Source organism: Capsella rubella, unplaced genomic scaffold (genome assembly GCF_000375325.1).
Source record: "Capsella rubella cultivar Monte Gargano unplaced genomic scaffold, Caprub1_0 scaffold_8, whole genome shotgun sequence".
NCBI lineage: Eukaryota > Viridiplantae > Streptophyta > Magnoliopsida > Brassicales > Brassicaceae > Capsella > Capsella rubella.
The window spans coordinates 5,836,312-5,859,976 of record NW_006238916.1 but is presented as its reverse complement, the minus strand read 5'-3'; the positions used below and the strand labels follow the sequence as shown (position 1 = coordinate 5,859,976).

Below are 23,665 nucleotides of genomic sequence, written 5' to 3'. Positions count from 1 at the left end.
AGTCGCAAATGACTCACTGCAGCTTTATAGGTTCATGGAATGGTGTTAAAAAGGTTGGTGTGGTGGATGAGAATCCATTCGTATCTGAGATCCCTTTTAGGTTTGGTTTGAATATGTATTCAAGTTTTTGTTTTTGTTTGGTTTGAAATCTGTATTTAAGCTAGTTTTGTAAATGCTTTCAAGATCCTTCTTTGTTTGAGATCACTTTTAGGTTTGAATTAACTTTTCTTCCTAATATGGTTTAATTTCATGGCAGTCAATAAATGGTTTACAATAGGCAAAGTAAAAAAACATAGAGGGGGTTGGTGATGACTTGTACTCAACTGTTACAAAATTTCTCCTTTGTATATTTTCTAAACCTCTACAAGAAACTTTAAACTTTATTTGCTTGCTTGCACCACAAGTCTTAATATTTTCTAGAAACACCTAAACTAGAATTATATAAGATGGATTTATAATTCTTGTGAACTCTCTTAACCATGGCGTTTTCATTTACTAGAGAGCTCCCGATCTCAGTCACGCTTATCTTTATTTTCTTCCTCTTAGTCTCCTTCCCAGGTTTGTTGTCACGCATGTATATTACTTGTTTAGCAAGCTTTTGATTAGTTACTTCACTTAAGAATCAATGTCAATTTTACAGGGAGTACTCACAGTGAAGAAGACGATTCAGAGACAGGGGGTGCAGGTGGAGGAGTTGGCGGTGGCGGGACAGGATTTGGAGGTGGTGGGTCAGGTGTGGGAGGCGGAGGGACAGGTGTGGGAGGCGGAGGGACAGGTACTGGTATTGGATTTAACGGCGGAGGGACAGGTTTTGGGGGAGGAGGATCGGGTGCTAGTGGCAGTGGTGTAGGAGGTGCAGGAGGATTAGGTGGTGGCGGTAGTAACGGAGGCTTTGGAGGAGGAGGATTTGGTGGAGGCGGTGGTAACGGAGGCTTTGGTGGAGGCGGTGGTAACGGAGGCTTTGGAGGAGGAGGATTAGGCGGCGGTGGAGGTGTAGGTGGGGAAGATCCACCGGAGATAGTTGCCAAAGCTTTGGAATGCTTAAATGAGAAACATGTACTTAGAATATGAAAAGTCATTTACTTGCAATACAAGAAACCACTACTAACTAGTTCAAAATTGAAAACTAAACAAAACTTCCAAATAAAAAATAATGTAGATATACAGAGAATGTGAAGAAACATGGAGGCTAACGTTAACCGGAGACCTAAATATTCCGGTGGGTAGAACAGAAGAGTTCTGCCAAGGACCATGCTTCTCCGAGACACATTTGGCTTTGAACTGCATTGAAGACATCATTCACCACTACAGATTCTTTAACAGAGCCACCATCCACGACATCCGTGAAACCCTTAAGTCCGGTTGCAGCTACGGACCTGAACGAGGTTTCTGATTCTAAAGATCAGTTCTTGAGATCTAGTTTAGACTGGTTATTTCTGGTTTAATGATAACGTTAAATAATGTATGCATGCAGGTGATTTCAATGTTCTAGAGCATATTGAAGATGAAGAAGAAAATGGAAGTGAGAAGATGATGAAGTCAAGATTTGGGTCTTTGTTACTTGGGGCTGTTTTGTTCACCATTGCCTTGCTTATCTAAAACCTTTCTTATAGCTATATGCTTATTTAACTCTTTACAATAGATATAAACCAACCTCTTTGTATACTTTACATGTATACTTTACATTTAAAGAGTGCTTATAAAACCTTACGTTCTAACTTTTAAGTTTGTTAAATTTGATGTTATGCAAACTTAAACACAGTAAAAAGATAATATAGTTTGCAACTGTTGGATCTTTTTTGCCCTCCAAAGAGATGAGATTATAATTGTTTCTTGATTCCCACGAAAACAGAGAAGAAGACGAAGAACAAGATCGTCGACGTTTAACAATGGCGAATCTTAAGAATCTCTTCCTCATCACGAAACACCCATCAACAACACAGATCTTCTTCACGTCTCTCTTCTTCGTCTCTCTCTTCCTCCTCTCTTCTTCATCTCTCTCAGACTTCTCTCCATCACTCATCGTCTCAAGCTTCACCTCTCGTCTTCTCACAGCAGCAAACTTCTTCTCTCCCTCTTCTTCTTCTACTTCAACCGCTTCAGACACGACTACGTTCCTATCCTCTGTTTCGCACAGAAGAGTCCGAATCAAGAACGAGTCAAAGATCGATCCCGTAACCAAAGAACTCACTTCTTGCGACATTTTTGATGGGACTTGGGTCTTCGACGATTCTGAACCGGTTTATTCACCTGGTTATTGTCCTTACGTTGAAGATAAGTTCAACTGCTACAAGAATGGTCGACCTGATTCGGGTTTTCTCCGTCATCGATGGCAACCTCATGGATGCTCGATTCCAAGGTTCAGTTCTTGTTCTTCGAGTTAATTACGATTCTGCCATTCCCATTTCGTGACTCTGTTTTTATGAGATTGTTTCTCTGTATTGCGTTTGTTAGATTCGATGGGAAGAAGATGCTGAAGATTCTAAGAGGGAAAAGAGTAGTTTTTGTTGGTGATTCATTGAATAGAAACATGTGGGAGTCTTTGGTTTGTTCACTTAGGTCAACATTGGAAGACAAAAACAGAGTTTCTAAGGTTTCAGGAAAACAGAGTAATCTCCACAACGAAGGCTTTTACGGTTTCAGGTTCAAAGTAAGTGTATCACAGAACATTGGTCTTTGGAACGTTTTATCTTGAGTGTGATGGAGTTTGATGTTTTGGTTTAGGACTTTGACTGTTCTGTTGACTTCATCAAGTCACCATTCCTCGTTCAAGAATCTGAAGTTTTAGATGTATACGGGAAGAGAAGAGAGACACTGAGGCTTGATATGGTACAAAGATCGATGACGAAGATTTACAAAAACGCAGACATTGTTATATTTAACACAGGTCACTGGTGGACTCACCAGAAAACTAACGAAGGGTATGAAACTATGAACTGAACCTTTCCTCTTAGTTCTTATTCATATCTGAGTTAACATGTTTCTTTGGATATATAGGAAAGGATATTTCCAGGAGGGAAAGCGAGTTTACGAAAGATTAGAAGTGAAAGAAGCTTACACAAAAGCTCTACATACATGGGCTGATTGGGTTGATTCCAATATCAACAGTACCAAAACCAGAGTCTTCTTTGTTGGTTACTCCTCTTCACATTTTAGGTATAGAATAGCTTTCTTTCAGTCCAAGCAATCTATATTAGGGTGTAGATATATTTGGTTTTGACTCTGAGTTTGAACTGCAGAAAGGGGGCGTGGAACAACGGAGGACAATGCGATGGAGAAACAAGACCGATACAGAACGAGACGTACACAGGAGTGTATCCATGGATGATGAAAGTGGTCGAATCAGTAATCTCTGATATGAAAACGCCTGTGTTATACATGAACATAACGAAGATGACTTGGTACCGAACCGATGGTCACCCGTCGGTTTATAGACAGCCTGTGGATGTCCGAGGAAGTTCTTCCGCAGCCAGAATGTTTCAAGATTGCAGCCACTGGTGCTTACCTGGAGTTCCTGATTCATGGAACCAGCTCCTCTACGCTACTCTACTAGTTTCACATAGTTCCTTGCCTGACAAGTCACTTGGAATTCTCTTGTAATATGGTTTTTTTTACTTTCTTGCTCAGTAAATTAGTCACTCGTTTGTTGAGCTTTGTTCACCAGAGAATACAAACAGGTCTCTCTTGTAATATGGTTCGGAAGCTCTACCTTTTTTAGAACCCTCTCCAGACTCAATTCGATGCTACTTCTTATTTAAGCTATTGTTCCATTTTATACACAGGGAAATCATATTACTGCTCACTGATGCTGATAGTAATGCTGAAATTTGAAGTTTACGAAAAATGTCATGCAATGTAACTATACTACCTAACGAACGGCTCATGCAATTGAAAAGTACTCTTATGAATATAAAAATACTAGATTAGTACATACAAATATTAGATTAGTACCCATGCGATGGATGAATTATCTTTGTTTAAAATAAAATAAGAAAATAATAAGAACAAAGATAATTAAATACTAGGATAGTATTTATGTGATGGATAAATTTTCTTAAGAACAAAGATAATATTAACTAATAAGAAAATAATATCCAAAACTTTTTTAGAAAAGATTATAGAAACTTTTTGGTTAATTTGGTAAAGTTTTTTTTGGTATAAAAAAACTAATACACACACACACACACACACATATATATACACACAAAAAAATTGTTATTAAATGTTAATTATAAAAATCTAGTAAAGTTAAATTGTCAATCACCAAAAAATTTACGAAATATTCACCATTATTCGTAATATTGCAAAACATATTAAAAAACTTACTCTAGCAATTATGCCTAAAACATGATTATACATTTTCTTAAAATTTTATTTCCTAACTTTCAAATTCTTTTAAAAAATATTCTTACATTATGCAATTTATTGTATTTTATCAAAATAATTAATTATTACTAAAATTGATGGTAAAGTTCTTTCAAATTATAATCAATCTAAAATATGTTTTTAAATACAAATAAAGTCATTTTAATAGAAGTTTATATATACATTATAGCGTCGTTGAGGAAAATATTAACAACTTTTTAAAATACGAAATATAAAAACTACATATTATAAAGGTTAATGCTTTCGACCCAATATCGAATGCAGCTGTCTTTCCAACGAAGCTTGTTTGTGCACATGTAAGAAGGCAAGACAAGAAGTGGTAATGCTTTCGACCCAATATCGAATGCATCCACATATTTCTTGTTTCCGTCTAAGGCATTTCTACAATAGCAAGTTGCTTAATGGCATTGATGAGCTGACAAAAGCTGCATTCCACAAATATAATCTTCTGAGACCATATGTTTTTATGTCATTTATGGCCTAGAGAAAAAGGGTAGTAGCTAGTATTGCAATCACTTAAAAGTTGAATTTTTCCATGTCTTATGTACTCAAAGAAAAAGAAGTCATCTTGAAAACCTTCATCAATAAGATCAAGAGAATCGTCTTTTTACATCTCTAGCTGATAACAACCATAAAATTTATTAGATTTCAAAGTGTTAGGACGTTTCCACGGCTTTTTAATATGTTTAGAGTTTTAAGATTTTGTTTTAGCATATAAGAGAATCTAGAAGTTTAATGAGAATTACTAATTTGATTGAGAACCAACATTTTTCATTGCACAAGAAAAGAACATAAAGATTAGTTTACCTTATGTGATGTGGCTTGGAAGACCAAATAAGTACCATCTATTTTTTTTATTTTTTTTGTCAACCACACATTAATCAAAATAAAGAGTAAATTTGGAAAAAATACTTTTAAATATATAAAACAATTTAAGTAATCTAACTAAAATTTAATATTATACTAACAAAAAGTATATATTTCACAATACAAAATCGAATATAATTATAGATAATTATTTTATTTTCATAAAATCATTACATAAAAACGAACCTGAAGATTTTTTTTATCATAAATAATTCTTAAAATAATAATAAATATTATATTATTAAAAATAGAATATTCTTCACAAATACTTTGTAAAAAAAGGTATAGCTGGAAAAACCTTATGATTGAATCACATAATTGTATTAAAAATCCCAAAGAAAACAAATAACAATCATGCATTTACCTTGCGGTTTTGTTTTATAGAACTACACTTAGTTTTGAAAGATAGGCTCTGATACCACGAAATATTGTGAAACAGAATGTAATGTGTGTCTTATTGAGTAGAAGAATGAGGTATTTATACATAAATAGTTTCCTAACTATACGATATTAACATATCTAAGTAAACCTAATAATTAGAAGATTAACATATATCCATTAGTTTGCGTTGATTCCTAGGTCGAATGGGTTGCTGAGCTCGTGTATATTTATTTAAAGCGCCAATCTTCTCTCTTAGATCAATATTAGAGACCGGTACAATGTTAAAAAGACATGGCTGCTCGAGAGTAGAAAATCTAAATAATGATGTTGTAGAGCTCATCCTGGAGAGACTACCAGTGGAGTCTCTCCTGAAACTCAAGTATGTATGCAAGACGTGGAACTCGACAATCGAGTCGCAGTTTTTCAAGGAACGGCAGTGGATCCGTCGTAGGCAATCACGTGGTGAAGATGTCCTTTTCGTGTCCATTGTTGATTATCCTCCTCCTCATCTTAGTTATGATGAAGCTGGGAAGAGTACAATCCAATTCGGGTCGTCAGTATTTCGTACTGTCAAATTCCCTTTTCTAAGCGATGCGGTTTGCATTAGTAATTGTGACGGTCTGCTATGCTTCACCGACGACGTCGAACCAAATGTCGTGATCAACCCCGCGACTGGATGGCATACAAATTTTCCACACTCGAGATTTCAACCGCTCCGACTTGACATGCTTAATAAAGGACTTTCTAACGTGCCATATCCAAAGCTTGGATTCGGTAAAGATAAACTCAGGGGCGGCACATACAAGGCAGTCTGGCTATATAATTCAACTGATTTTGGCAAAGACGACGTTACTACGTGTGAAGTTTTTGATTTTGGCAGTAGTACTAACGCTTGGAGGTACGTTCTCCCTGCTTCTCCTTATCGGATGCTTCGTTACCGAGAACCCTTGTATTTTGATGGGTCACTTTATTGGCTCTCTGAGTGTGAAGAAACAAAGGTATTATCTTTCAATCTTCACACCGAAACTTTTGAAGTCATCTCACAAACTCCCTTTCTCCAAAAAAGTGCGCCTGCCTTGTCCCTCCTTGATAACTGCTTGTGCATATCAGTGGAAATAGAGCCCAACCTACTCATTTTGTCGTTAAGTGGAAACAAGACATGGGATCTAATGTTTTCGTTAGACCTCTATGAGTGTGCTTATTTGTTTGAGAGCCCCACCTCCACAATCATACCGCTAGCAATCTTGGACAAAGATAAGTTACTACTTCGTGGTGATGGAGCCATGAACAATGTGCGAGTAGTCGTGATACATGATCTCCGTACTAAATCTTTTGAGGTACTCTACAAGCCTACCTCCTGTGGATCTTGTGTTTGTTATTTCCAAAGTTTATTCACTGTTTAATTTTATTTTATTTCTCTTTCTTTTCCTTTTTTTACCATTCTAATTTAAACATTTTCTTCCATCTCCAAGGTTCTCTCCTAGGTTTTAAATCTTGTATTCTGCATTTAAATCTCCTAAGCTATACAATTCATGTAAAACAGACATACATTACGGTAAAACAGACATACATTTCTTTGTTAACTCATCTCAGTTTGTTGGTATATCTTTTGACGCTTTAAAGTGTCGCAGCCTTGGTCACTATGTCATTGCTTTGCTCTACTTGCAAGACTTGGTTGTATAGGTCTGGTTATATCAATGGAATTCGAAAGAGATTTAAGTTTGGCAACTAATTTATCAATATTTCTTGCGGATAAAGTCTAGATGGAAGGAAGACAAGACGATTATGATAATTGATAAGTTAGAGAAATGATAGTCTTTAAGTAAAATTGAACCAACTAAGCTAAAGTATTCTATTTTTTGTAATGTGATTTGTAAATAAAAGTGAATTAGAAACATTTCAAGATGTACTGTTTCTACTAGTAAAGCTCGAGAGCCCAGAGACAGGCCAAACAAAAGAAACTTGGAGCATCTTTGCTCAATTGTAGAGCCGTCGTTATGGGTTGGTCCTGGTTTTGTTCTTGGCTGCATGGTCGTTGGTATCTTGATTCTTGACAGTGATTATTGAAATGTAGGCTTTAGAATATTTATGTAATGCAAGTATATATATAAACTAGAAATAGACCCGCGCGATGATAAATTTGATATTATATTTATAATAATTTAGTATTATTTTTTAAATCAATTTAATTGAAGCAATTAAGTAACTCTCTTCACTTTTATGCACTATCTCATAAAATATTTATTTGCTTGGTTAAAAATGAAAAGAGTTAACTAAGTGTATATGTTTTATGATTATTTTTGTATTAAGAATTAGAATATTTTTTTATTCAACTACATTAGGATACTAAGAGTAAGATTTATAGTCTTAGATCACTACAAACAACTCTTTGAACTTGTAATCTATATAAATCTACTTTAGGTTTGTCCCTATGTCATCTTCTTTTTTTGTTTTCAAAAAATCATTGCTTATGAAATGTTGATTACTTTTACCTTCGGTCTCTCAAAAAATCATATCTTCTAATATTTCATATAGAATAATCTATATATATAAAGTTAGCTTTTTCTCTCTTCTCATGATGCCACCTAAGCATCCACCTAACCACATTTTTGTTTAAACATTAAAATAAATTAAAACATTCATTTAGTGCATATTTATGTTACTTATTTAATTAATAGAAAGTTTATATAAATAAAAATAAATTATGTAAAAAATGAAATGTTAAAATAAGAAAAACAATACTTTAATTTTTTTATTAGTGATAATAATATAATTCAACTTTCATTTTAATTGATCATAATTTAATATTTTAAATATGTTACTGAGTTTTAGAATGGAAGTAAAATTTAAATTTATGGTAGACTAAAACAACATTTAATAAAACAACATTTAACATATAAAATTATAAAGAGGAAAAATAAAATGAAAGTGAAATATTAGTTTATAACATGATCAAAAAGAAAAAAATGATATTTCATAAACTGAATCAAATGCTTTTAATCCAAATTTGAGTATTGAAAGATAATAATTAAAGAGAAAATAATTATAATATTTTTTGGAAATGAATTAAAAAAAATAATAAAATATCACAATATGAATAAAAAATCAACGAAACAAAAATATAAACCTCCCCAAGGAGAGCGGGTCAACTGCTAGTATTATATAATGACACATTAATATTATTTTTTTGTCAACAACTTTATATTAGTCTAGAGCATTAAAATAGCCTAATATTAATTACATATACAATAAAAACTAAACCATATGTATTCTTAAAAATAGGTTATGTTAATTAAAAAGAAAAGTCACATACAATTTACCATAGCCACTTTGCTCTCTACCAAGATTTCCGAGAAAAATAATATATGTAACAATAACATCATGGGAATTATACATAAATAAATTATACAACAACAATGAAAATAATAAAAAATAAAATTTTAGAGAAGAAATGGAAAATATTAATATTTTAAAGAAGATATATTAGGTTAGTACAAGCTAAGTTTTCTAATTATATACCAAAGTGTTTATTTCTTTGTATGCTTGTATACAAAAATAGTGGTCAATGTTTTTGTTTTTATAGCCTTCAAACTATTTTATTTTTACACATGTGTTGTTTCATACTCTCTTAATTTATAAGTACGATTAAATTTAAAAATATGTTAGATTTGTATCATACTTTCTAAATATATTTATATCAAATTCTTAAATGTTAATTTCATTGATTTTTATGCCATATAACAACATAAAAATATAAAAATATCAAAGATACATGAATATAAAGGCACAGGGTGAGGGAATGATTACTTATATGATGATAAACTAAAAAAGAAAACAGAGATGAATTTTCAAAAAGCAAAAATTATAATAACATAAAATGTATATCATATAGTCTCTAATTTATTTTACAATTGAGATTTTATAAAAGAATATTTTAATTGTTTTCTAAACTCATACAAAAAAACACAAAGCTATTCTTTTATATAATAATTGAGATAGAGAATTAGAGGATGAGAGAATGAGGGAATGGTAACTGAGAAAATGAGTATATATAGGAAGAGAAGTGATGGGAGTTACAATTTCATTAAAATATTATGGGAATCAATATAATTTATTGTGTGCTGAAAAATTCAATGTAAAATATAGTTAATGCAAATTTATATTATTTCAGTTTTTATATTAAAGTGTGAGTTTAATGTATATGATTAAATGTGTTTTGTGGTTTAATTGTTTTTAGTTTTATATTAAATTGTGAATTAAATATATATATATATATATATATATATATATATATATATATAGTATTAATTAATTTAATAATTATAATAATATATATATATATATATATATATATATATATATATATATATATAGATATGATAATACCTAATATGTTTTTAAGTTACATGCCAAGTGAACCAATATTAAGAGAGTGAAACTTTATTTATATATATATATGATTTGTTAATAATATGATAATTATTCTTTGATTAAATTTCATGATATATTATTTTATTAAATTGTGTTTCCTCTCTCAACTGTTTAATAATAGTAATCAAATAAATTTTTTTTTCTAAATTAAATAATAGAATATTTTTTGTTTAAATAGTTACTTTATCTAAATATTTTAGGTGTACTATTTTATTATACTGAAAAAAAACTAACTTTCTCTAATTTCATTATTTACCATAGATTTCACGATGCTAAAGTTAAAAAAAAACAATTCTCTTTAATTATTTTACTATAAACTTATTTTTCAAAAATTATAAAAACATGTTATTAATAATTTATTACCCATATTAACAACTTTAGGAAAAAATACTTTAAAAGGAGGAGGAAATTTTGATGTCATTTTTAAACTTTAAATCTTACATAAAAAAACTCATACCGATTTTCTTTGAACACAAAGAAAAATATTTTAACTACTTCATTTTATGTTTAGCTTATATGATATTTAATTTAAATAGAAACTAAAATTGGAGAATTTTTTTTTTTGCCACAATGACACTTTTTTAAAAGCAAACAATACATATCTTATAACTCACAACACAATATCACAAATAAAATACTTTTTAATATTAAATTAAAATTTAATAAAAATGACACATGTCATGAATATAGAGCGCCAAATGTCGCTTTGTGAGGCAAAGTTAGAAAAAACCTTGTCTTATTATATAAGATATACGACATAATGTTGGATTATATGATGAGTAGTCGTTTTTATTTACTCTTTTTTTGAGAATACTTATTTATTTCAGTTCTTGTGAAGTTCTAATCTATACAAAAACAAAGTCGACGAGAAGGTAAGACAACCAAAGAGAGTCTTGATATTTTACGACCCTTGAAAGTATTTTTTTTACAACCCCTGAAATATAGTTATAAACCAAAAGATGATATGAAGTGAACCTTCAAAAAGTAAAAACAAAATATGAACCAAATTGATGCAAATTGATGCAACATGATACATAAAATTCTTGTTTAATCTGACTAACAAAATGGAAAGTGTCTCGTTGACATACGCTAAACGTTCTTGCACGTCTAACGGTCTAACACTAGTATCGTGTAAACATGCTTCCACGATTTAGTTTGGAAAGAGTCCGGCAAGACTAGGACAAAGGAATATTATAGCTGGATTTAGAGAAACACTTTGCTATAAAAACCTATGCTCCCTTTCTTTACAACACAAACCAAAACAAGAAAAACTAACCAACGTAGTTAAGCGTTGGCAAACAAAACTAAAAATCACAATGGGATCTTCTTCTAGGATGGGGCTTTCAACCCATCTCATTTGCACTCTAGGAGTTATTATCATGGCAACAATGGTTGCTGCTTATGAGCCGTACACGTATAGTTCTCCACCACCACCGTATTCTTCACCATCTCCTAAAGAAGAATACAAATCTTCTCCACCACCATATGTATCTCTACCACCACTACCATATATCTCTCCATCCCCTAAGGTGGACTACAAATCTCCTCCCCCACCATATGTTTACGATTCTCCACCACCACCATACTATTCGCCCTCTCCTAAGGTAGACTACAAGTCTCCTCCTCCACCATACGTTTACAGTTCTCCACCACCACCTTACTACTCACCTTCTCCTAAGGTGGACTACAAATCTCCACCACCACCATACGTTTACAGTTCTCCACCACCACCTTACTACTCGCCCTCTCCTAAGGTAGACTACAAATCTCCTCCACCACCATACGTTTACAGTTCTCCACCACCACCTTACTATTCGCCTTCTCCAAAGGTTGACTACAAATCTCCTCCCCCACCTTATGTATACAGCTCTCCACCACCACCATACTACTCACCATCTCCTAAGGTAGACTACAAGTCTCCACCACCACCGTATGTTTACAGTTCCCCACCACCACCTTACTATTCACCTTCTCCTAAGGTGGACTACAAATCTCCTCCACCACCATACGTTTACAGTTCCCCACCACCACCTTACTACTCTCCTTCTCCTAAAGTAGACTACAAGTCTCCTCCACCACCATACGTTTACAGTTCTCCACCACCACCTTACTATTCGCCTTCTCCTAAGGTTGACTACAAATCTCCTCCCCCACCGTATGTCTACAGTTCCCCACCACCACCTTACTACTCACCTTCTCCTAAGGTGGACTACAAATCTCCACCACCACCATACGTTTACAGTTCTCCACCACCACCTTACTACTCGCCCTCTCCTAAGGTAGACTACAAATCTCCTCCACCACCATACGTTTACAGTTCTCCACCACCACCTTACTACTCACCTTCTCCTAAGGTTGAGTACAAATCTCCTCCACCACCATATGTCTACAGCTCTCCTCCACCACCATATTACTCGCCTTCCCCTAAGGTATACTACAAGTCTCCACCACCACCATATGTCTACAGCTCTCCACCACCACCATACTACTCGCCTTCCCCTAAGGTGTATTACAAGTCTCCTCCACCACCATATGTTTACAGCTCTCCACCACCACCATACTACTCGCCTTCCCCTAAGGTGTACTACAAGTCTTCTCCACCACCATATGTCTACAGTTCTCCACCACCACCATACTACTCACCTTCTCCAAAGGTTCACTACAAGGCTCCACGACATCCTCATGTATGTGTTTGTCCACCACCTCCTCCATGTTATTCTCCATCCCCTAAGGTTGTATACAAGTCTCCTCCTCCACCATATGTATACAGTTCTCCACCACCACCATACTACTCACCTTTTCCAAAGGTATACTATAAGTCTCCCCCACCACCGTATGTCTACAGCTCTCCACCACCACCATACTACTCTCCTTCTCCTAAGGTGCACTACAAATCACCCCCACCACCATATGTTTACAGCTCTCCACCACCACCATACTATTCACCTTCCCCTAAGACTGAGTACAAATCCCCACCTCCTCCCTCGTATTCACTTTCTCCAAAAACTGAGTACTAAACTTCATCATCCCATTCGTATTACTAATACTAAAAATAGTAAATGCTATTTTTAAGAAAGCTACCGGTTTTTATTTTATTTCTTCTTTCCTTTTGTTCTTCATGCTACTTGTATCTTTTTATTTTCTTTGTATTTGGATTAATAATTTGGTTACAAAACCTTCGTACGGTTTCATGATTGTTCTTTTATATGTGTAAAGATTGCTTGCAATCTATATGAACTCCTTTGCTAATTCTTGAGTTTTAAGCGTTAAATAACTATGTTATGGGTCTTGTATATGGATCGCATGCATGCATACTTAAGATCGTCGTGTTTTTAACTCAAGGAGTTAGATTATTCTACCTACTCATTGACCTAAATCTGGTATAGATAAAAGTTAATCACTCAAACTGAAAAAAAATTACGAGGAATATTCTCAAAGGTGTAACTACTTTACTCTAGCTATCATTCTATTGCATTTTTGTTGTCAATAAAAAGATACAAACGAATTAGCATCGAAGAGTCATTGCAATGGCGCAATAGACCAGTTCCTTGTAGTATATATCAACAATTTGTTTCAATTTTTTTATTCCTTGTACTGACTTTGGGATCATTTTTTAGTTCTTTCCCATGAAACAACTCAACTTTTGTATTCGACGAAAATCAAAATTTTCATATGCGATTAATTAGCAGCACCAAAAATAGTTGAATTACAAGTGACTTGATTTATATTGTCTTCATATAAAAAACACATAACTAAAATGCACCACATTCAATTACGTCTTGCATCAAACAGTAGCAGAAAGAGCTGACACGACTTCATATAAGAGATTGGGACTGTAAGCACAACATCATACCACTCAACGGCTGTCTCAACCTTTCCCAAAACCTGTCCATTGTTTCGTCTTTCAAGTGCAATCACAGCACACCAAATATTCTTTTCTTCACTGGAAAGCATATAACTGTACCAAAAAACTGCCATCTTTCCACCATAGCTCCCCAAATGAACATAACCAGTAAACCTAGACAGTCCTCTAAAACCCCCTTTGAAACCCTTCAAGGTCAAAAGTTGCCAATTTCTCACTTTATAGTCGTACCATCTCATTCCATAGATAGCAGAATAACAATATAGTATGTTATCTATCACGTAATATGGACTCTCTGCCCATCCTCTATCCAAATTACCAATATCTAAAGCTTTCCATCTATCTTCCTTTGGCTTGTAAGCCACACACCGATAGCCATACATACATATCTCATCGTCAATCACCGCACTCTTTGATACAAGATTATCACATCTCTCCCTGAGAGGGTTCAACATAGTCTCCCAAGTTTGGGTTTTTGGATCGAAAACCTCCATCCACTTGGAGGGACCGTTGTCATCACAGCCTCCTGCTACATATATCTTGTCATCAAGAACATTAGCTGCTGACCAATACCGTTCCACCCGCATACTTGGACCCTCGAGCCACCTATGAGACCGGCAGTCCAAGATCGATACTTTAGACAAGGGCTCATTCCAGATGGATCCACCAATGTTGTAGATATTAGAACCAACGACCACGAAGGTCGTCGAGTGGGCAAGAGGAGAGTTTGGAACTGGGACTGCAGCCAAAACATACCCACTTGACTTGTTCTTCTTCCTCTTCTTGCTTAGGGTTTGATCAGGTTTGCGGCAGAGAGTGAACCAACGTGTGTTATGGCCATGACAGAACTGAAAGCACACATAGAGAACACTCTCGGTGCGTCCTAAGAGAGACCGGGTCTCGTAAAGCTCCATAGCAAATCATCGGGGAGTGAAGGTTTATTTGTCGACATCGTCTTCTTCTCTCGGCACAACACTGAACAACTGATGAAACTTGGACTCAAAAAAAATCAAAATATTGATTTAGGGTTTTGACATTGACCACATTGTTTATTATTGGGCCAAACAATATATCGAAGCCCAACCGATTAAAAAACAAACGATGTGGTCAGAAAGAGAGTAGTGAATCTTTCTCTGAACAAAGAGAGAGTAGTTTGCATCATACGGTGAACGAATAGTTTTTGTTTTGTCTCTTAATTTTGTGTCAGCTAATTAATGAAAGAATATTCATCTTCATCGGACAGATGAGAAATAGAGTGTCTTTGTAATTTAATTAAATTTAACAAATAAACATTAAATTATAATAAAAACATAAACTAATGAAAATATTACATCTGGCACATAGTGTTAATGTCTGTGGGTAGACATTTGGTTCTTCGCTTTCCTCGGTTTTTCATTTTATGTTATTACTTTACTTATATTTTGAAGACATCCTCTCAAATGTGCAATGGAGTTGGTCTAATATTTAGGTTTTACCGTTAAAGAAAGATCTCCTTCGTACTGTTACTGTACTTAAAGCCTGACTGATTCATTAGCAATAGGTAAAAGATCCAACTAATTGTGTACGTACGGCTTTCAGTTTTAATATGATCGTGATGTGGCTTGAAAGCTATACTTACCGACAGTTTCTGATCTCTATCACTCTCACTCACACTTTGTTTTTTTTGTGAGGTAAATTGTGTTTGTTTAAGTTCTACTCTTTGTGTTAACAGTTTCTTTTACTCTACATATACCATAAAACAATAAAAGAAAAATGCTTAAAAGATTTAAGTTCCACAAATCATAAACATGGTTACTATTATTAGAAATTTCATTTTCAGATTTCAACCCAAAAGAAAAAAAGAAAAATATTATTTTGATTTTTAAGAGAGACAAGGTACAAGTGTTATATAACTTATATGGGTGAACTACATGCAGGACATGTTAAAGAGATCGGTTGGGTGATTTTATTGCTCAAGTGCTCATATGCAAAAACAAAAGCCTATTTATAACCAAAGGTCAGATTTATGTAAGTTGGTGAGAGGATCGCAGGATCCATATGGACCTGCATGGCCATTATAACCTCTCTATTTATACCAACGTCCCCATACGCGTGGACCAAAAAAATACATATATAATAGTAACATTTAACCAATTATATATATATATACACCTAATAATTTCTTTATATTTGTGTTATTGAGATTTTATAGCTTCATGAAATTATCAAACGAGAAATATACTTTCTTGTTTTACTGATATATATTTGCTCATGTGATTTTTAAAAGTTGTCCCGTAGTGTTTTGTATTATTGTTATCATTGTGTACTTAAAGCTGTCCCGTAGTGTTTTGTATTGATTATCAATTGTGTTAACCGGCCACTTGTATATTGTCTGCCAAAAAAAAAATGATAGCATATTATATATACTCTTGGAACTTTGTGTTTTGAGAAATATAAGATTATGCATGTGTATATTTTAATGAATTAAGAATTGTTGTTGACATTCAATAATATAGATTGGATTGTTGTATGAGTTTTTACGATGAATACATATGGCCAATTGGGAAAGAGAAGAGAGGGAGACAAAGGACAAAAAGAATTTAGAGCAATGCCTTTAATAGCAAAGCTTTTGCTCGTTGTTACTAAAGAGACTCGTGATGGCTACGTGACTGGCTCATACATAATGTCATCATCTTCCTCTTCACTCTTTCTATAATATGTCACACATACCTTAATATCTTACGGTCGTATTGTATTTTCTTTTCTTTATTTTGCTTACATAGTGCATACGAAAAAGCCCATCACGATATGTTATAATATGTTTCATAGTTATTATGATTTGACAGAAAATGGAAAAAAGAAATACAGAAATGGGTTGTGTAAGTGCTACATTGAGATTTATTAAATGAGCCACTTGATTAAACTATGCAAATGATACATGATATAGAAAAGTTTATGTCGAAATGTCTTGGACGAGTAATTAGGTATAGAATTTATTATTTGTTTATAATTTACAATCTTTATATAGTCAAACGTAAATTTTTGTTCGATGTATTTGTACTGCAAGGAGTTCCTTAAAATCTACTAGAAAATTGAATTTGTTCGTCGTGCTGCCAAAGTTGGTGCTATCATTGGAGAACGAACTTAACTCAATTAAGGATACATAAACAATTGCATTGTTTGGATACTAATCAAGTCATGAAATCAATCAGTCATAATCTTTTTCGGTAGCAATCATGATGTATGCGGCAAACTCACATACATGATCATGGTGCTGATCATTTGGTGTTCACGAGTACCCTTAATATCATCCATTTTGTTAAGTAAGAATCATCAGCCTTGTTCCCATTTTTTCGTAGATCCATCAATTACAAAATCAGTTCCTTCTTGACCACCACCAGTCCACCGGTAAACATGATTCTTGATCCGAGACTTTTGATCAAATAACCTTAGACTCATATTACATTCATAATCGTCCTTCAACCAAATCATCCACCAATCTTAAATACAATCCTTTTTACCGTTGTGGTTGTTCATGAGGATTCTAAATGATGTGGTTCATGAGAATACAATCTCAGCTGGTTTTCCATTAAAAAAAGTTTGTAATTTTGGTTACTATATAATAGCATTAAATCAACGCTAAGATAGAAAATCTATAAGTACGGATCTAAAATTCCTTATTCCGCCAACAATTATATTAAAAACGTCTTTTCAACTTTTTCCCCTAAAATTATTATTAATACCAGTTGAAAACTCGAAATTAAATATTATCCTTTTGATTCTTAGCCAAATTATATTAAAGAAACAAATCTTGTACATAGGGATTACAAGATTTTTTATACATAGGGATTTACTGGAGGCATTTTGAATTAATCGACACACAAAAGAACTTCCAAATTAACTACTCCAGTCTCATCGGTCTGTTGAGTGAAGATGAATCTAGTTAAGTTTCCAAAATTAAAATACTATGGGCCAATCTTTAATGGACATAGCATGACCTACATCCGTAATTGTAAACAAAAAAAACCACCCAGCACTTTAACATTGATGATAAAACTATACTTTTAAAGTTTATAAAATCATTAATTGCACACATAAATTAAAGATTGACGATGATAATACTATATATTGATACTAATGTTGTCCGTAATAATATTATAGGATTTCTAAAAGAGTATTTAAAACATAAACATGCCTACCTACGGGGCGCTCCAATGCTTTTGTGTGGCCTAAAAGTAGATGTACATAAATATATATATTAGAAAAACTTACTAAACAAACAAGAAATAATAAAGATAATAGTTTTGTGAACAATAGAAGTTTAAGATTAAAAAAAAATTAACGTTTTTAAAAATATAGAATAATAGAAATGTTATCTCCTAAGCAGTGATAATGAAATTTCAATTAATTATATGATATATATTTATAATATATATAAATATATATCATATAAGAAAACTATTTTAAATATAATTAAGTGAAATACAAGAATACTTGCAATGCAACGTGAGAGAGTGTAATTTAAATGATATAAGTGCACTTGCAAGTTTCATCGTGCGACTTGAGAGAATAAGAGGCATGCAAAGAAAAGTTTGCTTAAACTATTTTTTTGAGAAAATTTTATAAAAACAAATTAAATTGAATTAACATTTCTTTTCGTTTTGTTAAAGTAGTAGACTTAATAGAATAACATAACATAATAAACTAAAAGGTAACAAAAATATCTTATTATATAAAGTTGGGTTTTCAAAATTAGTCATTAACAAGATCGTGACACATGTTAATTGAATTGATAAGATGTTGACACGTGTCAGAGAATTAGTGGTAAGAAATTATATAAATTAGTTTTTTAAAAAATATTTTCAAAATAGAAAGAAGAAAATAAAAATTCAAAAAATTTAAGAATTACTTAGTAGAAATCCTAAAGGAAAAAGGATAGTAATTATAAAATAAAATTATTAATAAAAATTGTAAAAATTAGGTCTAAGGAACAAAAAAAATAACCAAATAAAGAAAAAAATACAATAAGTTAGTCAACTATAAGTTAATCTTAGAAAATATATGCATTTATCGTGAATATTATGTAATATTTAAACATTTTCATTTAGTAAGTGCATTTAAATAAGTTAGTCGTTAACGTGACATGTATCAATTGTATTGATAAGATATTGACATGTGTAAATTTAAGATATATTAATATATTTTAAAATTAAATGTATAAACCTTTCATAAAAAAGTTCGATACAAGTAATACATATAAAAGAATACCTAATTATAATTTTTTATGTTAATTCAAAAATTCTTATTATAAAAAAGGGAGATTTGCACAACTAACCTTTATTATTATACCCTTTTCTACAACTACCCTCTCTAGGTGTTCATTTTCAAAAATACCCTATTCAATGTACAAATTACTAAATTACCCTCCTTTATTATAACTCATAATGAAAAAAAGAATATTCTTTCCAACAAAAAGAATATTCCTTCCGAAAAATTTCCCGCCAAATTTTCCCGCCAAAAATTTTCGGCAAAAATTTTCCCGCCAAAAAATTCCGACAAAAAATTTTCTCGACAAAAAAAATTTCCCGCCAAAAAATTTTCGACAAACATTTTCCCGCCAAAAAATTTCAGCCAAAAATTTTCCGCAATTTCTTAAAAAAACCTTGTAAATATTTATAAATCCTTTAAAAAATCCTTTAAAAACCCGTGTAAATCTTTTAAAAGTCATCTAAAACCTTTCAAAACTTGAATAAACCTTTTAAAACCATTGTAAATTATTTTATAACATTTATAAACACTTGTAAATCCGTTTAAACCCCTTATAACCGTGATAAATCATTCAATAAAAACTTTTGTAAACTTCTAAAACCCTTTAAAAACCCTTGTAAATCCTTAAAACTCATTTTAAAGAACTTGTAATACCTTTAAAAACTTTTGTAAACCCTTCAAAAACCTTTGTAAACTTTTAAAACCCTTTAAAACTTCTTGTAAATCCTTTAAAACTATTTTTAATTCTTTGTATGCCTTTAAATATACTTTAAAATCCTTTTAAAAACACTTGTAAATCCTTTTAAAAAACCTTTAAAAATCCTTGTAAATTTTTAAAATCCTTTAAAAATTCTTGTAAATCCTTTTAAAAATGTTATAAACTTATAAAAACTTTTAAAAACCATTGTAAATCATTTAAAAACCATTTAAAAACCTTTGTAGGCTTCTAAAACTCTTTAAAAACCATTACAAATCTTTTAAAAACCATTTAAAAACTCTTGTAAATCCTTTTAAAAACCCTTGTAAACCCTTGAAAAGACCCTTTAAAAAATCTTGTAAACCCTTTAAAAAAATTTGGCGGGAAAATTTTGAAATTTTTTTTTTTTTTGCGAGAAAAGTTTTGCGGAAAATTTTTGGCGGGAAAATTTTCTCGGAAAAATTTATGGCGGGAAAATTTTTCTCGGAAACTTTTTTGGCGGGAAAATTTTGACGGGAAAGTTTTTGGCGGGAAATTTTTGGGGGGGAAATTTTTGGAAGAAATATTCCTTCCTTTGGGAAAGAATATTCTTTCAATAGGGGTAAAATAGGTATTAAAAATTAAGAGAGGGCAAAAATGAAAATGGTAAAAAAAGAGGGTATTTTTAAAAGAGTGTATCATAAAAAGGTTATTGCTATCAATTTCTCTATAAAAAAATTGGTTTTCAGAGTTACTAACTCACATGATTGTGATATATGTCAAGTAAAACATTAGATGTCGGAATGTGACACATATAAAAATAAAAAATAAAAATATTCAGATTTTTTTACTTATAATAAAATTATTAACCTAATTTTTACTTATCTCAGTTTGGGTTTATCAAAAAGCTAAGGTGCTAATATTTACAATTAACGATATTATATGTCGATCTTAGTTTATAAAGAAGGACTAAAGTTTAGTTTTTACAACTAAACATATTATACGGTTGCCTGGGTTTATAAATGAGGATTATGGTTTAAATTTTACAATTAAACAAGGTTTTATGTCGATTTAGGTATATAAATAATGAGTAGAGTTTAGAATACACAATTTGTACAAAGTTATTTATTTGGATTTAGGTGGTACAATTAAACGAGATTATGAGTTTAACAAAATAAATATGTTTATTAAATATTTTTATTTTATTAATATGTTATAATTGATTAATTTTAAATTTATATTTAAGTTTAGAGAAATTGATACCAATAACCTTTTTATGATACCCTCTTTTAAAAATACCCTTTTTTTTACCATTTTCATTTTTGCCCTATCTTATTTTTTAATGGCTATTTTACCCCTATTTGAAAGAATATTCTTTCCCAAAGGAAGGAATATTCCTTCCAAAAATTTCCCCCCCAAAAATTTCCCGCCAAAATTTTCCCGCCAAAAAAGTTTCCGAGAAAAAAATTTCCCGCCAAAAATTTTTCCGAGAAAATTTTCCCGCCAAACAAATTTCCGCCAAAATTTTCCCGCAAAAAAAAATATTTTTTCAAAATTTTCCCGCCAAATTTTTTTAAAGGGTTTACAAGATTTTTTAAAGGGTCTTTTAAAGGGTTTACAAGGGTTTTTAAAGGGATTTACAAGAGTTTTTAAATGGTTTTTAAAAGATTTGTAATGGTTTTTAAAGAGTTTTAGAAGCCTACAAAGGTTTTTAAAATGGTTTTGAAATGATTTACAATGGTTTTTAAAAGTTTTTATAAGTTATAACAGTTTTAAAAGGATTTACAAGAATTTTTAAAGGATTTTAAAAAATTACAAGGATTTTTAAAGGTTTTTTAAAAGGATTTACAAGTGTTTTTAAAAGGATTTAAAAGTATATTTAAAGGCATACAAAGATTTAAAAATAGTTTTAAAGGATTTACAAGAAGTTTACAAAGGTTTTTGAAGGGTTTACAAAGGTATTACAAGTTCTTTAAAATGGGTTTTAAGGATTTACAAGGGTTTTTAACGGGTTTTAGAAGTTTACAAAAGTTTTTATTAAATGATTTATCACGGTTATAAGTGATTTAAAGGGATTTACAAGTGTTTATAAATGTTATAAAATGATTTACAATGGTTTTAAAAGGTTTACTCAAGTTTTGAAAGGTTTTGGATGACTTTTAAAAGATTTACAAGGGTTTTTAAAGGATTTTTTAAGGGATTTATAAATATTTACAAGGTTTTTTTAAAGAAATTGCGGAAAAATTTTGGCTGAAAATTTCTGGCCGGAAAATTTTTGTCGGAAAATTTTTGGCGGGAAATTTTTTTTGGCGGGAAAATTTTTGCCGGGAAAATTTTTGCCGAATTTTTTTGGCGGGAAATTTTTCAGAAGGAATATTCTTTTTGTTGGAAAGAATATTCCTTTTTCATCATGGGTTATAATAAAAGAGGGTAATTTAGTCATTTTGTACATTAAAGAGGGTATTTTTGAAAATGAACACCTAGAGAGGGTATTTGTAGAAGAGGGTATCATAATAAAGGTTAGTTGTGCAAATCTCCCATAAGTTTAATATGTCATAGTGCAATCTCATTGGCTAAAACAAGCGAGATGAATAAAAGTGATTTAAAAAAGAGACATTATTAACTTAAAATAAGGATAACAAAAGTCAATATAATTTGTACTATAATGATTTCTAATTTTTTTTTTTCAAATACGTAATTTTGTATACTTTCATATTTAAAAACAATTCTTAATGCTTATCAAAATGACACTATAACTCATTTTTTTATTGATGTTAATTTGTAAGAACTTTACCATCAAAATTTGTAATAATTAATTAAGTTTAAGAAATACAATAAATTGCAAAGTAAAAAAAATATGCGAAAACAGTTTTTAAAAAAAAACTGAAAGTTAGGAAATAACAATTTTTAGGATATTGGTATAATCATGCTTAGGGTATAATATCTAAATTTTAAGTTTTTAAAAAATCTGGTAATAGTAATATTATGGAAAACGATGGATAGCTCACATTTTTTTGGTGATCGATAATTTAAATATGTACGATACATAACTAATTTTGTTCAACAAAAAACAATTTACTAACTTAAAAAAATATCTTTTTGAATACTTTAGATATAACATTCTTACAATAAAATTTTAATTTTAATTTTAGTTTGAAAATAAATAATCTTAGACGGGCTCTAATTAATCTATATTAGAAAATAAGTATTCAATTAATCTTGATTATTTTTTGTTAATGTTATAATTTTCCAAATTTTAACAAATGAAATATTTTTAGTACATATGTGAAAACATAAATTTTAACCCGCGTTTTTACGCGGGCCCTTATCTAGTAATTTATAAGGTTAGCTGTAAAAGGGAAGAATATGCAACAAACAAATCAGTTGAATTTGCCCCCCCAAAAAAAAACAAATCAGTTGAATATAAAATGTTTTAAGAGAAGAATAACTCATATATTGAATTACATACTCTAAGGCTTATTGACCAGATTATAGTAGAAATTATTTTATTTTCTTCCTTATTAGTTGTGATCTTTCTAACCTTGAAGCTACTAAAGAGACGTACGTAATGGATTAACACCAAAGTGAAAAGTATATGCAAAGTGAAAAGTGTATGCAGCACAAAATTGACCACGAGAGCTCAGAAAGAGTCGTTGGAATATTCCACCTACGCTTCTGGACGGAACCAGAATATTTCAACCGATCCATGTAATTTATAATCAACGATTTCTTATGGCCTACCACTGGACAATGCTTACGAATATGGTCCATGATCGTCCACATAAGTCCTTACAGTCTCTAATTGTAATTAGACG

The 23,665-nt window shown here is 31.6% G+C and overlaps 5 protein-coding genes across 5 annotated transcripts; 4 read left to right on the top strand and 1 right to left on the bottom strand.

Annotated features, from left to right (window-relative positions):
• Positions 1–455: 455 nt before the first annotated feature.
• Positions 456–1,745, top strand: LOC111832141 (paraneoplastic antigen Ma6E). The gene is made up of 4 exons (XM_023788479.1): positions 456–558; positions 641–1,056; positions 1,160–1,385; positions 1,475–1,745. The coding sequence occupies exons 1-4, from the start codon at positions 480–482 to the stop codon at positions 1,597–1,599; spliced, it is 846 nt and encodes a 281-aa protein (XP_023644247.1). The 5' UTR covers positions 456–479; the 3' UTR covers positions 1,600–1,745.
• Positions 1,746–1,889: 144 nt separating this feature from the next.
• LOC17876198 (protein trichome birefringence-like 4) lies at positions 1,890–3,710 on the top strand. The gene is made up of 5 exons (XM_006282230.2): positions 1,890–2,359; positions 2,455–2,650; positions 2,725–2,921; positions 2,998–3,156; positions 3,240–3,710. Exons 1-5 carry the CDS (start codon positions 1,890–1,892, stop codon positions 3,598–3,600), a joined length of 1,383 nt encoding a protein of 460 aa, XP_006282292.1. The 3' UTR covers positions 3,601–3,710.
• A 2,202-nt stretch (positions 3,711–5,912) lies between these two features.
• Positions 5,913–7,037, top strand: LOC17875761 (F-box protein At1g11270). Its single transcript, XM_023777603.1, has one exon. It carries the CDS (start codon positions 5,913–5,915, stop codon positions 7,035–7,037), a length of 1,125 nt encoding a protein of 374 aa, XP_023633371.1.
• Positions 7,038–11,336: 4,299 nt separating this feature from the next.
• LOC111829094 (extensin-2) lies at positions 11,337–13,339 on the top strand. Its single transcript, XM_023777843.1, has one exon. The coding sequence runs from the start codon at positions 11,382–11,384 to the stop codon at positions 13,080–13,082; it is 1,701 nt and encodes a 566-aa protein (XP_023633611.1). The 5' UTR covers positions 11,337–11,381; the 3' UTR covers positions 13,083–13,339.
• Positions 13,340–13,833: 494 nt separating this feature from the next.
• Positions 13,834–14,841, bottom strand: LOC17877096 (F-box/kelch-repeat protein At4g39560). The gene has a single exon (XM_006282273.1). It carries the CDS (start codon positions 14,839–14,841, stop codon positions 13,834–13,836), a length of 1,008 nt encoding a protein of 335 aa, XP_006282335.1.
• Positions 14,842–23,665: the final 8,824 nt, after the last annotated feature.

Bases quoted from the DNA above. Each gene is read 5' to 3' on its own strand.
- LOC17876198 (XM_006282230.2), top strand. From the start codon at position 1,890: ATGGCGAATCTTAAGAATCTCTTCCTCATCACGAAACACCCATCAACA. The intron at 2,922-2,997 runs GTATGAAACTAT...TTGGATATATAG, and splicing joins CACCAGAAAACTAACGAAGG to GAAAGGATATTTCCAGGAGG. The intron at 3,157-3,239 runs GTATAGAATAGC...TTTGAACTGCAG, and splicing joins TACTCCTCTTCACATTTTAG to AAAGGGGGCGTGGAACAACG.
- LOC17875761 (XM_023777603.1), top strand. From the start codon at position 5,913: ATGTTAAAAAGACATGGCTGCTCGAGAGTAGAAAATCTAAATAATGAT.
- LOC17877096 (XM_006282273.1), bottom strand. From the start codon at position 14,841: ATGGAGCTTTACGAGACCCGGTCTCTCTTAGGACGCACCGAGAGTGTT.
- LOC111832141 (XM_023788479.1), top strand. From the start codon at position 480: ATGGCGTTTTCATTTACTAGAGAGCTCCCGATCTCAGTCACGCTTATC. The intron at 559-640 runs GTTTGTTGTCAC...TCAATTTTACAG, and splicing joins CCTCTTAGTCTCCTTCCCAG to GGAGTACTCACAGTGAAGAA. The intron at 1,386-1,474 runs GTTTCTGATTCT...GTATGCATGCAG, and splicing joins CAGCTACGGACCTGAACGAG to GTGATTTCAATGTTCTAGAG.
- LOC111829094 (XM_023777843.1), top strand. From the start codon at position 11,382: ATGGGATCTTCTTCTAGGATGGGGCTTTCAACCCATCTCATTTGCACT.